Below are 14,834 nucleotides of genomic sequence, written 5' to 3'. Positions count from 1 at the left end.
TATACTTAATGAATAAAATAAAAACATACAATAATTATTACTTATTGGACATTTAATACAAATTTATAACAATAAAATTATTCGTATAAAAGTATCTAATAGTCCAATCGTTTTATAATTGTGTTAGCTCATATTATGCCGAACGGTATTGTATAGTGCAACGAACCGATTAGGTCGATAACTACATTTATGGCTATTAAAGTGAACTTGATTTAGTCTATAGGTTTCAATCAAATTCATATTATTTGCGTAAGTTGGTCATAAAGACGTCTTAATACTGTTTATTAGCTACAAATAAACTATTTATATTTAATCAGTCACTCAATTACCAATTGACTAATGCAATATTTATTAGTTTTATTTATTAAGCTATATAATTAGTATAATAATTTGATGGAATTTAATTGAACATAAACATTTTTTTTTTTTTTTACTAAAGAGTTAGCGTAATTGTCACACTGATTTTAAAATAAAAATTGTGTTTTAGATACAACTTGTCTATACTCGTCATAGCATGTGATATTGACGAAGACGGAATTTTCACATATATGATAAACATATGGTAATGTATTGCGTAAACCCAAAAAATATATTCAGATTTTGGATTTCGGGTGCAAGGTGTACTCAGAACTCAGAAGATCAAACATCGAAATAAAAGCATCTCTCTGATATTATCGAAAGAATCTAGCATCCTCCTTCCGCACTAAATATTGAGCATATTTTCGTATAGTTATTACCGGTATGTTTAATAATCAATAAATATTTAAAAAACATTTTGTGTACTTAAAAATTAAAAAAAAAAAAAAAATGTTAAGCAAAATAATAAAAAAGTTTCTATTAAATTTTATCCGTCATATTTAGATTTTATAAAATTAATATTTAATAATTTTCACTGTATAAAATAAATGATTACCCTTGGGCTCGAATTATTATGAAAAAATAATGACATATTACTACAGTGATTTTTTTAGTTATATGAAATAACTTGATTTATTATCATTTACTCCATTTATATTATGATACAAGATAAACAATTAAAAAAATAAATAAATGATTAACCAATGGTATTTTTAGTAAAATAGAAAAATTATTTTTTGAAGATGATTCATTATTGTCATGTCACCTGGATAATTTCTAAGTGGCAATCACAAAAATAATACTGATTACAAAAAACCTGTATACCTAATATTAACTTCTGTAATATTTACTACAAATCCAAAAATACATTAAGCGCAAGAAATTATTCGGAAATTATTCATACCTGAAATACATCGGGTACAATTTAAGATTTTCTCTTTTTGTTTGACACAACTTACATCTGTCTATCCAATTAATAATATATAATAATAATAGGTGAAAACTGGTAACCATGTTTGTGTGGAATTTGTTGATTATGTTAATATTATTGTAATATATATTTATTTTTTAATGATATATACCGTGGAGAAAAATACCACCGGACATTATTATTGTACGTCCTGGATCTGTTATTGTTCGAGCGATAAGTGCAGGATTTCCCAAACGGACCCTGCTCGCAGACGATTATTATACACGTATTATTGTTGTTTTTGTTATTGTCGCCATATCCCTTTTCGCATTAAGACCGTAAGTCAACACTCGCCGAGGTGCTAGCGAGCGATAGGCCTTATTCAACACAATGCACACTTCGGATTTGACGGGGCGTCTTGCACCACTCAATTTTTAGTGGCGAGAGGGTTAACGTTTTTATTTTCTGCGACACGATGAAGGTAGGGCGAAAAAAAATATTTCCGACCTGAGTGCAGACACCGTTCTGCAAATCCTCTTTGCCGGAATTTCAATGATAATAGCTGTGGAGCTATACATAATATACCCATCTAATTCACGACAATGTAATAATATTATATTTATGTATACAAATATACACATACACACACACATTCACTTTCGAGGCTTATACGAGAAAACCGCGAACACACTGCCGAACAATGATGCGTTTCTCACGCGAGTTGACCCCGAGAAATCGCCATCACTGACACCCCATCTGAGCTGATTTAAAATAAACATTTCAGTCGAGTTATAATATTTTTATTGCGGATTACCGCGCTACACACAACGGACTCGGCTCAATATGCGCGCCCGTCCAATTTTGCAGTGTGCAAACATTCGCAATGTCCGTACACTCACAGTCTGAACGCATTAAAAATATTAAATCCCAAATATAAATCCGAATTGTTTCCGTTATCGCGGGTCTGCTTTATAATATAAGGCATTCGTGTATAGGACATAATATTATTTTACTGCCGTAAGGTCAACACCGCCGACGTGACCGTCGCATTCGTTATTCTAAATTCTAATTTATATATGTGGGCGAACGTAAACATTATCGTTTTTATAAATTATTATTATTGTATCGATTGATATCGGAAAATAGATTTTTCAATCATATTATATTTATGTATATAATATTGTGTATTAGACGATTTCGAGCAAGTTTGAAATATGATCAACAATAATAACAAGCTCTTATAAAATCAGAGTCTGTATCGAAATACGAGTTGGCATTTGTATTTGATAATAATCGATACAGTTATGTTAAAATTGACTATTTCAACAATAATAAATTGAAAAAATGTATTGTATATTCAACCGGCGTTGTTCATTCTGAATTGTCAAGTTGATAGACATTTCGCTCATATTTTTGGAGGAAAATCACAGTCGTCGGATTTTAATCACGTCACCTATTTTTAACACGAAAACCAATTCAAACAGTTGTATAAGATAATAAGTTTTTTTTTGTTGAGAATCTCAACAGATGCGCAAGAGACCCACACATCCACACGGCACATAGCGTCATTATATTTTAATAGTAAAGCGTAGGTCAATATCATAATATTTATAAGTGTTTGTATAATATACTGTACAGATTTTCGACTGACCTCTACATCACTCCTACTTCAACGATCAACCGCGGTCTTGTTTAACAAATTGTTACCTATTTGTTTTCGATGTTCTGATGGTATCGTCGTTGCTGTTTGATTCTTCCGGACTCTATGACATCGAAGGTCGACGGAGTGAGAGAAGGTATGAATTCAGTTTCCGGCGCCGAGTATCGCGCAAATCGCGTATAGTACCGCATACATAACATACGCGATGTACTCTATCTGTGGGGCGGGATGAGGGGTGGTTCAGTTTACGGGCGTACCGTATATTATAGCGTGTAAACCGGAAAGCACATTAATGTCGGGCGGGCGTCGGCGATTCCAGATGACCGGAAGTCTATCCCGGCCGGCAGAGGGTTCGTTTTTATATACGCACACACGCGTATTATAGTATAAACGCGCAATGCACAATAACGTGCAAATATATATATATATATATATATGTGTGTGTGTGTGTGTGTATGTACACACATAATGCATGTGTATATAATAAAATCGAACGTCATAAATTCGCCGAGATCCACTTCTTTTCCGCAGTTGTTTTATTTATTATTATTATTTTTTTTTCGTCACCCTCCGATGGACGGCCCTCATAAACTGTGATAACTGTCATCCGAAGAACGCGCAGCAGTCGATACACACACACACACACACATAAACGTCTCTCGTCCAGTGGAAACGGTAGCGAGGGCTCTGCACTATATATTATATACATATATGTATATAACAATGATAATATGCCGCTCGCGATAGCTACAGCGTACGACAGCATACAATAATAACAATAATAACAGTACGGCCTTTTCTTCCGCGGTTGTGACGGTGGTTTTTGGGGAGCAAAAAGACTATATACGAAATAATATCACTGTACAGTATATATCATATGCGCGTGGTGTAATATTATTATCGAAAACGTTTTGAAACGTTCATATATATAAATACAATATGGGGATGGTACGGCACCATCTCCAAAAGACCGGGCAGACAATGATGAGTAGATATTGCGACAGCGAGTGGCCAACACTATGACGTACAAGTGTCATAGTAATTATGTATACGTACCAAACTATAAACATAAAAAAATAATTATCAGTCATCAGCTACTGTCAGGTACATCAAACGGCGGCAAGGTAAGTGGCGTAGGTAATCCTAACACGTAGTTGAGAGTGTTGAGACGCATATTTATTACAGATGCAAATACGCGGTTACTAATTATTATTATATCATTATCTTCGCACGTCGATATTTCCATTAAGTGCATAACATTGATATCTAACAGGCGATGGAAATTCAGATTGTTATGTCAACGAAGTCTCGTCGTTTTTCATCAATCATTGAGATTATATTTCAGAGTTCAGACAGTAATTACAAGCGAAATCGAATAATCAACACATACGTGTCGGTGTGGCTTTAAAAAAGGAAACCGGTACGACTTACTAATGTACGAAGAAACAAAAATAATAATGTGTCATATTTAAGTTAAATACTTAAATGTATGTTATGCATATATCTGCCCAGTGGCGGATTTTACAGGTGGCCAAAGGGGCCTCGCCCCTCCACCTATTAGCCTAAATTTGGTTTTATTAATGTAATAGTAAATATAGATAAGTAATTGAGTGTGTGAAAAAGTTATATTTTTATCTGGTAACTGTGAGTAATTTTATAGCTTATCAGAAAAGGGCTACAATATTCTTAGCAGGTGAAATATTATTCAACTTGCCAGAGTTTGCGATTCGGGTATTATAAAAATATATTATTATTTTCTTAATGTAAATGCCATTGTTTTCTTTCTTTTCGAAATAGAATATTAGGCTTTTTTCTGAACAAGTAGTAATTTAATAATAATTATTAAAATCTTTATCCAATTTAGTTATAGCAATCGATATCGACCCCGCAAAAATTCAGTTGGTGAAAAATAATGCGGAAATGTGTAATGTTCATGATGAGATAATATTTATAATTGGAGATTTTTTTTAAATGCATGACCAGCTACAAACAGGAAATGCGATTGTTACTACGTCGCTTTGGGGTGGTTCTAATTATGATAATGCCCAATCAATATTAGTCCAACAAATATTTTAGTTGACAAAATTTTGGAATTAGGAATAAAGGTGGCATCAAAGATTTTATTACACATGCCGAAAAACCTAAACACAACTAAACACAACTCACCCGCATGCCAGACATTTACCGAATATTTTCAATGATTGCACTCTTTGATATAATGATAATATTGTATTAAAAGTGGCTGAAATACATCTAAGAGTTGCGCACGGTTAGGTTCGATATTGATCGATTATAAACAACCGAGATATTTTCCTATATTGTCACCTCTGAGATATGAATTTTAAAAACATATTAGGGTATTGTTTACTTTAATAAAACATATTATTGTGTAAATAAACCCTTTAAGGTAGCGATCCACCTATTATTATTAAAAAATAATTTTGATTTCTAAAAAAATTGTGATAAAATAAATTATTAAAATACATTCTATGCTTAAGACGTATTTGTTGGACTCAAATAAAGACAAAGCAAGCCTGGTGTGTATAATAAAGAAAATCTATTGTAGGCACAGGTGTTAGGAAAATAATACTATGTGGACGTGAAACCTAAATAATATTAATATTTGAAAATAATGCGATGTTTTAGAAAATTGCTTAGAATAAATATGATTAACAGTATACCTAATTATTATATCGAATTATAAAAAAGAAAAATTTCAAGAGAAAAAGTTAGAAATAACTATAATATTATATGAATAAGATATATAATAAGTTATAAGACGTATAAAATAAATGGTTGGAATTAAAATAAAATTGAAGGGAAAACCTAAACATAAAAAGTAAAAACATCAAAGCTAGAATACAACTAGACGTATGTTTGTTATTTAAAATTGAAAAGAAAAGCGGATAACATAAAAGAAAAAAAATCTGAAGTTAATCTGAAGAAGGAAAACAAGAAAGAATGAAAGAGAGAGAGGGGGGAATTCTAATTACGGCATAAAAATACAAACTAGGTATAGAAACCTTGAGAATTTCGTGTTTTCCACTACGATTGGTATAGATGCCAATCATCGTGATCTAAATGAATACTCTGGTCATAGATTTCGTAACTACTTCCGTCTGTTGTCGGTTCATCAAATTTCGGAAGGTCCTTATTTATACTTACATAGGGTATATAGGTAGCCTATCGTTTCCGGACGACTACGATGATTACACAAAAATGAAACTAATAAAATTTAAAACACCGCCCGCCGACCATCGCGTGTTTCATTTGCGACATATTAATTATTATAATACGAGTTTTATATCCCCTTTTGAGGTCGGGCATTTCATAACAGTATGCGATATATTATATTCTACGATATAAGTGTACAACGATACGTGTTCATAAATCTTATCTCTACACGTGATATCGTCGTCATCACATATACGAGTGGTCGTCGCGGGCGGCGGCACAACCATATACAATACGAACAAATTATTATTATGTAAATCGACATTTCGAATAAAACGTTTGAAAAAGCGAATGACGTGACGTGGCGAAGTCGGCGTTGCAGGTGCCCCATTAAAAATAACGCACATAATACAACATATACCCATGTCTACCGCGACCACGTGCACCTGCCGTTTGGCACGATACGTTGCGGTTTCCGAGCGTAAAAAAAAAAAAAAATATACATACATTATACCTCATTTTAAGTATCGCGCTGCACATCATGCCGTATCGTATATTGTATATAGTCCGACGCCATATACTGCATAGACGGTGATTGGAGAGGGGGTGTGGGAGATGTGTGCAATGAGATACAAACGCGTCGTATAACCATCAAAGCGAATTATATACCTATTACAATATGTGTATACATTAAAATATAGGCTTATAAAAAAAAAAAAAAAAAAAAAACGATGATAAAAAAAAAAAAAAAGAATAATAATAATAAATGAAAATATTAGAAAGGATATCGTGTATAATGGTGTATATATATATATATAAGTATTGTAACCGATCGTGTGGTGTACGTATATACGCGTATACTACACGAAAACCGTATACCCGTAATCGATTACGCCCCCGCGCGATCTGGTATACCATCACTGACCAAGTATAATATTATGTACCTATACGCATATATATATAACATAACATGATATGAATATGCACCGCGGCTGTAATAATAATACAATTATTCGCAGTTACCGAGCTGTTCGTCGTTCCCATACGCACACGTCATAATACACAATATTATATACATAAGCCATTACAGTAACAATAATAATATTAGGTATTATACATATATCATTATACACGCGTAGTACGGTATATCGATGTATGTTTCAATACGCATAACATGTACCTAATCTATATACACACTACACACCGTTCGATGTCGGTTTCACGTGTCACGACGAACCCTTCAATTACCTACCTATATCCGCGTGTATCGTACGCGTACGTACTGCACACGATATTATGGTCGGGCGGTAATCGGTGTACGGTTAAAGCTCGGTCATCTCCTCGTCGCGGCGGTCGTTGTATCGTCGTAATATCGTGTACGGCAATAATTATTATTATTGTTGTGCTCTGTCTGGGTAAACGCAGCAGATCCGTTCTTGCGGTCGCCGAGCTTCCCGATTACACGCGCCCGGGCGCGCGACACCGCGACTATATAGGTAATATATGCACGCGCGCATAATAACATTACGCAGTATACATTATATTATTATCGTCTAATAATACGTCGTACAGACCGATTACTGTTTGTTTTCAGACGTGGTTAATATTATAATACCTAGGTATACAGGCAATAATATCATTATCGATTACTATCTGGGCCGGTCGACTACGGCCGTATGGATGGCTGTGCTCGATACGTATACCTGCAGTATGTTATAAATATCCCGTGTTACGCGTACGCATTATTACTATATTATTATTATCATTACTATTATTATTATTGTTATTACATGCGATTACAACGTACTGAACCGCGGCTGAGCCCGATTTTCCACGATCCGATACTGTAAACGATAATGACGCGACGTCGTCAGTAATAATAATAATAATAATAATATTTAATGGGAAATTTCTCTGCGACCGGTTTTTAGATTTTCGATTTATTCACGACTTAAATATCTGAATTTTTTCGATTCAAAAATCATTTACGCCTACATTACGTATACTATGTGTTATAGCGCGCGATTATGTCACGAACTCGTTAAACGTTGTTATCCTCTTTTTCAAACGAAAAATCTATGAAAAAAAAATGTTTAAGATCTAACGGTTAATTAATATTTTCAGCATAACATGTTAGTAATATAGTCGATTTAATATTTCGATAAGATTTATTATTTCAATTCTATAGAGTTTTTTTTTTTTTTTTTTTTGGTTATTGTCGTACAGTTATATTTTTTTTAACGTTTTTGTATTTCACAATGATTTCCCTCGGCGTGATCACGTTCGGCCAACATCAATCTGATCAACTTGTACGCCGTAAAGTCATTGCTGGAACAACCCAAAACTGATAGGTTAGTTGCCCGACATGAGAAAACTGTATAGCCTTCGAACGCGAATATTACCATTTCATAGTCCATAATCCGTCTAAGATTCACGATGAATCCAAGTCTTTCCAGTTTCTCTGAGTAAACGATAGAATCAAAATTAAATAAAAATTGTTCTATCGTTTTGACAAAAACGTATGAAAAACTTTATTTTTTATGATTATTTCACTTTAAGAATCAATCAATTAAATTATTAAAAATAAAAATGATTAAATGACAGCATACGTATTATACAAAACATATTTTTTTTAACATTTAATACGAGTAGATACCAAAGGCAGTATAATAAAAACAATCATGATAGAAAATAAAACAGTAAGACGAAATCAAGTTATTTGATTCTAATATGATTTTAGTATTAATTTCTTTTAGTTAAAATTTATAGATGAATTTAAATAATCTAAATAATATGGTTACCCGGCGTTATGAATAGGCAATATGGCTACACTCTGTTCGAGGATAGGTATCCTCTTATAACTTCTTTTCATAATATTTTGTGCAGGTGACTTACTTAAGAAGGATTATTATGATATAATATAATTATACTACATTCAAAATCGAAAATTTAGTATTCTAACGATAAAATGTATGTTTACTTTTTTTCAATAATAATATTATAGTTTGAACGAATATAACTACATAATAGAAACTTAAAAATTACAATAAATCCTTAAAAATAGTTTGTATAGTTCCAATTTTACACGTAATTACGTTTATGTAAATAATATATTTGACTATTTTTTTAAAGACATGAAAAAAATACATTTTAAGCCGTGTTACATTCTATGGTGTTGGGGATTGTAGATGTAATATTTGCGAATGGGTTATAAAGTTACAATTTGTGATAGATTCGATCATTCACTTGCGCATGTATAAGATACAGAACTAATTACCTGTAAATTTGAAGATTTAAACAATGGCTGAAAAGAATATGGGTCTATTTATAGATGTTTGAATCACTTTAATTGTTAAACAATAAATACAACATTCAAAGAGATCTACCCTTTTTTAAACTATATGGAATCACGTAACAATTCGATTTAATATTTATGATATTTTATAATTGGATTTTTTTTCTACAATACATGAAATAATATGATATAAGTATAAGTAATTAAGAGGAAATTAATTTAATAAAACAATAAATCTATAAAAATTGAACGGAATTTCATAAAGCTTATGATGAAATAGTTAGCAATATTTTTATTTTATTTTTATTTTTTTTTAGTGTAAAATAGTAATATAATAAAAACATATTTAGTGAGAATAAATAAATAATTATTTATATGGTTACCTTTATAAGTTACCTTTTACTTATTTAATAAAAACGTAGATCAGAATAACTTTGCAAAAGAGGAGGGAGAAGCTTTCAACGGCAAAATATAGTTTTTAACTACTTAACGTATTATAGTAATCATATTTGAAACGAGGATTTTAAGGATATTTAATGAACAAAATCAAAAATATAAGATATGGTATTTAAAATTAAACGGTTTTCATATGTCTTTTTTTAAATTTTTTAGTGGAAATTTTTACAGAGATTTAACACCAACTGTAGGTAACTAATACGTACCTTTGATGTGTTCGACTCTTGTCGTTCGGTGCTTCAGAACCTCGCAAACTTTGGTCGGCCCATACAGGATATCAACTGTATACCTATGACACCCATCATTCTTTAGTATGTCATTTGTTTCCATTTCTGGTCGAGAAAATCGTCACTACATAGTTTAGAAAAACAGGCGAAACACAATAAAATGATAAAATAATTCTGTAAAACTGTAAAATATTGTTATGAATGAATTAAATCGTTTGCGAATACATAGAAACACGAATGTATAAACACTCTAGTATTAAAAATATATAATAAATTTAACATATGACATAAATTGTTAATGTTTGAATTGAAAATAGAGTAAACTCGTGAAGTTTTTAGTTATTTTATTGTTCAATGCTTAAAAAATTATTTTTATAATTTATACCAACCGATTATGATTTAAATTTATGTAACAAATGAAACGTTTTTCTCGCAAAACTGTGTACATACACGTCTTCTGTATTTCTGAAGAAAAAAAGATAAATTATTATTAAATAGAATTTAAAAAACGTGTTGTATAGAAATTATGCATTAAACGCATACATTCTATAAAACATATGACTGCAGATAATGGTGACTTTAAAACAACCAAAGATAATAATATGCTTCCGATTTCGCAGTAGATATGGATAATACAAATTTTCACACCAAACTATACGCTCCCGCTAGTCGAATTGCGCGTTCAACCTAGCTGCAACAATCTACTGCGAAGGTTTTCATGCACTTTTCACACGCTTCCTACGTTTTGTAATACTGCGAATAAAATAATTATAAAACGAGATTCGATTTTCAATTACCATTACAGTATATTTTATCACGCATACATAATATTATACTATCATACGATATTTTAATGGTATCTACATGCGTTTTGTGTAATGACGTTTTTATATTTTTCATTCTTTGACGAATTTACGAACTCGCCAATAACTATTAAAACTCTCTGTTATCATCTTTTAGAAAAAAATAATATTTAATACATCAATTAAAATTTAGTCATAGCTGAATTTACTAGTTTAAAATTAACAATTTATGTTTTTATGTACAACTGCAGCTCAGTAGTTATATATATTTTCGTTTTACGAATTTAAATATAACCGTCTTTGTAAATTCAAACGATCAACAATTAGTCACTACTCACTATGCAAAGAGAGCGACAATATCTCATTGATACGATGTCACAGTTGTATTCGATACGTTTGTAGTCTGTAGTAATAGTTTGTATTTCTGGCACTATAATGCTTGATTATTCATATTTTTCTACTATTAGTAGTACATAATATTATATTTATTATATTAAACTAAGAACTCAACAATGTAATTTGTATGAACTGTAATCTTAATTATGTACCACAACATTCTGTATTGTAATAGGACATAAGTCTGCACATATTTTAAATAAATAAATAAATAAATAATTATTTATACCAATCCATGCTAAATGTTTTCTCAAAATCTACACAGATATATACTAATACTAGATAGCCGTCTTCGAATACTCCACCACAAAGTAAGCCGAAACACGACGCCATATGCAAAGAAGACAACTCGATAAACAAACGTTATCAATGTTAGACTACTATAAATATAATAAATATTATATCATAGATTTATTATATTGTTATTATTAATTAAAATTAAGACTTACCTACATTTTGTTATTTCTTAGTTCTTTTTTTTTTATAATTAAATAATATGTTTTATATTGTAAGCCAAAACCATTAATTAATACTACCTATGTAGTATGTACGTATATTAATATACATCAATTTAATCTAGGATATAACTAAATCATATTGTTTTATGAATTATGAAACAAGGAACCATCGTCAAAAATACTAAGATATAAATTACAGGACAGGTACTACATAACATATTATTAAAAAAATGGACAAAATTATACAATTAGCAAAAAATCATAGAGTAAGTATACACATAGTTATTGATTATAAAAAATAATAGTTTTCGTTAATTATTGACGTTTACTCACAGGGTTTAACAAGTCTGATGAAAACTGTTTGCCATAAGATTGTAAACGAACAATCAAAAAATGTTTAACAAGTAAAGTTATTAAAACTAATTTATGTGGTCTTTTTAAAATTTCAACATTTTCACAACTTAAATCTTTAAATATAGATTGGTCCAAAACAAATTTGTTAACAACATAACTAATAAATTTTTTGTCTACATTTTTAATATTAATATTTGAAAGATATTTTGTACGATATAAAAAACTAATTTCAGATTCTTTAATTATTTTATACACACAATCAGGATAACAAACTTTTTATGTTTGAGTGGTAAACTATAATTATGTTCATTTCTATTTTCTAATAATGATGTTATAAAGGAATTGCAATCTATTATTTTACAAACCTTTTTAATAATATACCCTGTGATATAATATAAAATATTTTCTTTAGCCTCAATCATTGCTTTGTTTGAGCTATTTAGCAATGGCATTCTATTTAGAATGTCTTCATCATTTTTTTCTTCTATTTCATCAAAATCATTTAAATTTTCATTTTTTCTGTTCTATTTAAAATCCAACAAATCTCCAAACACATCTTCATCAAATCTATTGCAATTTCCATTTGTTTTACAAGTAATAGCATTTTTCATTAATATTTGTTTCAGCGCCGTTTTAAATTGAAATACATTTGGGTTATTGTTTAAACCAAATTTCTGTCTAAATCTTGAGAATAGTATTTCAATATGATCCTGGGAAAACTTATATGACAAAACAATTAAAATGAGGTGTTTCATGAAATAAAGCCCTTTAAATTGACAAAATGGATTTAGAAGCAATTGTAAAACCAATAACAAAAGATTACTTATTTGTTGTGTGTACAATTGGAACTACAACAGATTCTAAAAAATCAACATGTTCGGTCTTGACGATTGATAGCAATCGGTCGCATCGATTTTATTATTAAAAATGCGATTAGCACACCGGGCTGTGTCATTGTTAAATTAAATCTAATATACAAATTAGTTGTTATTGTTTAAAAAAAAAAAATATATAATAATATACTTTTATAAATATAAAAATAAATAGTCGTGCGCTCGAAATGTTTCTTCACAGTCGCCGCATGACCCAAACACAACATTTGAGGGAAATATTGGAGACTTAAATCCTTTTATAATATATACAGAGTAATTATTTTATCATTGAACACTCATTATTTCAAAATGTGTTGACTTTTTCAATTTTTTTTTTTTTTCAAAATTTTTAATTTTACACTTTTTTAGAATTATATAAAATTTTAATTTTTTCACGCTTATACTTAATAATAAAACCACTATAAACTTTTGATTTTCAAATGGCAACTTATATTTTAAATTTCATGTAATAGGTCTATTTTTTTATGAATTTTAACGTTTTAATTATTTGTTTTCATTTAACCGTTAACGAGTTATAGCTGCTCAAATTTTGGTGTTTTTCAATTTGTATTATACTTCTTGTTTCTGAAAACTTGCAGTTACATAGGTAATAAATAATAATAATATACCTAAATACCTACATGTTTTTACGTGTACAGAAATTCATTATCGACTGTTGTTCGATGCAGTGATAAAATTTGTATCTGTACTCTGTAGTAATTATGTCCAATATGTAATGAATTAATTACATACTTATTATCATATCTAATATAGATAATAACCAAGCCAGGTACATCAAGATAGATAAGAATTCTCATCAATCTCTATGACTATGTAGTTACTTTTGTCGTCGTGACAGTTCGTAACTAACGCGTATTCTTTTGCGTAAGAAACAGCGAAGAGAATAAAATGGAAACAAAACAAAATTTATAGTAGATACAATATTACAATTATGGTAGTGATAATACGATATCGCCATATTACTCCCCCTCGGCGAAAAGAAAACAACCGGGCGTTGATTTTAAACGATATTGTGCGCGTACGAATGGTCAGCGATTGGGACTTCGCGCGCGATAAACGTTGGTTTAAGTCGATCGATGGAAACCCAAGTCTTTGAATTGTTGCGCTGTACCTTGAAAATTTTTACCAATCCATGCTAAATGTTTTCTCAAAATCTATTTATTTTTTTTAGATGTATCAGAGAAACACTTTCCAAGCATCAGGGTTCATACCGATTTGAGTCTTACATGACACACTTAAGCATAACACAAAACATTATTTATATTATAATTTCATACAGTAATCGTTATGAATAATATATTATTGAGTTTTCTTTTCGATGTTTTAATTTTAAAAGTTGATTACGTATACATAATATTGTAGAACCGTCATCGTTCTGGTCAAACCGCCACTAACAAACCTTAAGAGTGTAGATAATGAGCAACAAGTTTGGTGGGAAGGGCAATCATGGTGCAGAAGGGTTAAATTTTAAAAAGATGCAAACCGCGAATTTCCTCAGTGGGATTTTTGCCAATAAATGAAGAACCAATGTTCATTTAATAGTGCCGCGAAATATTTCTCAATACCAAACGAAATTAAATTTCATTATTTTTTTTCTGACATAAGTTTTACCCTAATATATACTTTCCGTGTCTCCAATTTCGTACTTAGTACCAACATAAATTCATACCAGGAAAACATGGTTTTAAATCGCACGTACTGCCAAAACGATACTCAATTCAACGCACGAGACACAACAGATAAGTACATTTTTACGTTAAATCAATGTGGTCGGGTCTTTTTTAATTGTACTCCGTAATACCTATAATACGTATAGCGTACTTCAACGTCGTTTGTAATCTATCGTCGTTG

General features: G+C 30.5%; 1 protein-coding gene across 1 annotated transcript; it reads right to left on the bottom strand.

Annotated features, from left to right (window-relative positions):
• Positions 1-8,338: 8,338 nt before the first annotated feature.
• LOC112590928 lies at positions 8,339-10,182 on the bottom strand. The gene is made up of 2 exons (XM_025334545.1): positions 10,059-10,182; positions 8,339-8,562 (listed from the first exon to the last, which is right to left on the bottom strand). Exons 1-2 carry the CDS (start codon positions 10,180-10,182, stop codon positions 8,339-8,341), a joined length of 348 nt encoding a protein of 115 aa, XP_025190330.1.
• Positions 10,183-14,834: the final 4,652 nt, after the last annotated feature.

This window comes from Melanaphis sacchari, unplaced genomic scaffold (assembly GCF_002803265.2).
Source record: "Melanaphis sacchari strain LSU unplaced genomic scaffold, SCAv2.0 Contig122_pilon_pilon, whole genome shotgun sequence".
Taxonomy (NCBI): Eukaryota; Metazoa; Arthropoda; class Insecta; order Hemiptera; family Aphididae; genus Melanaphis; species Melanaphis sacchari.
Note: the sequence above shows the minus strand (reverse complement) of the source record. Positions and strands in the feature narration are given on the sequence as shown.

What these genes read in the sequence shown, in the direction of transcription:
- LOC112590928 (XM_025334545.1), bottom strand. Translation starts at nt 10,182, where the DNA reads ATGGAAACAAATGACATACTAAAGAATGATGGGTGTCATAGGTATACA. An exon ending in AAGAGTCGAACACATCAAAG is followed by an intron (nt 8,563 to 10,058) that starts GTACGTATTAGT and finishes TCGTTTACTCAG; the next exon opens with AGAAACTGGAAAGACTTGGA.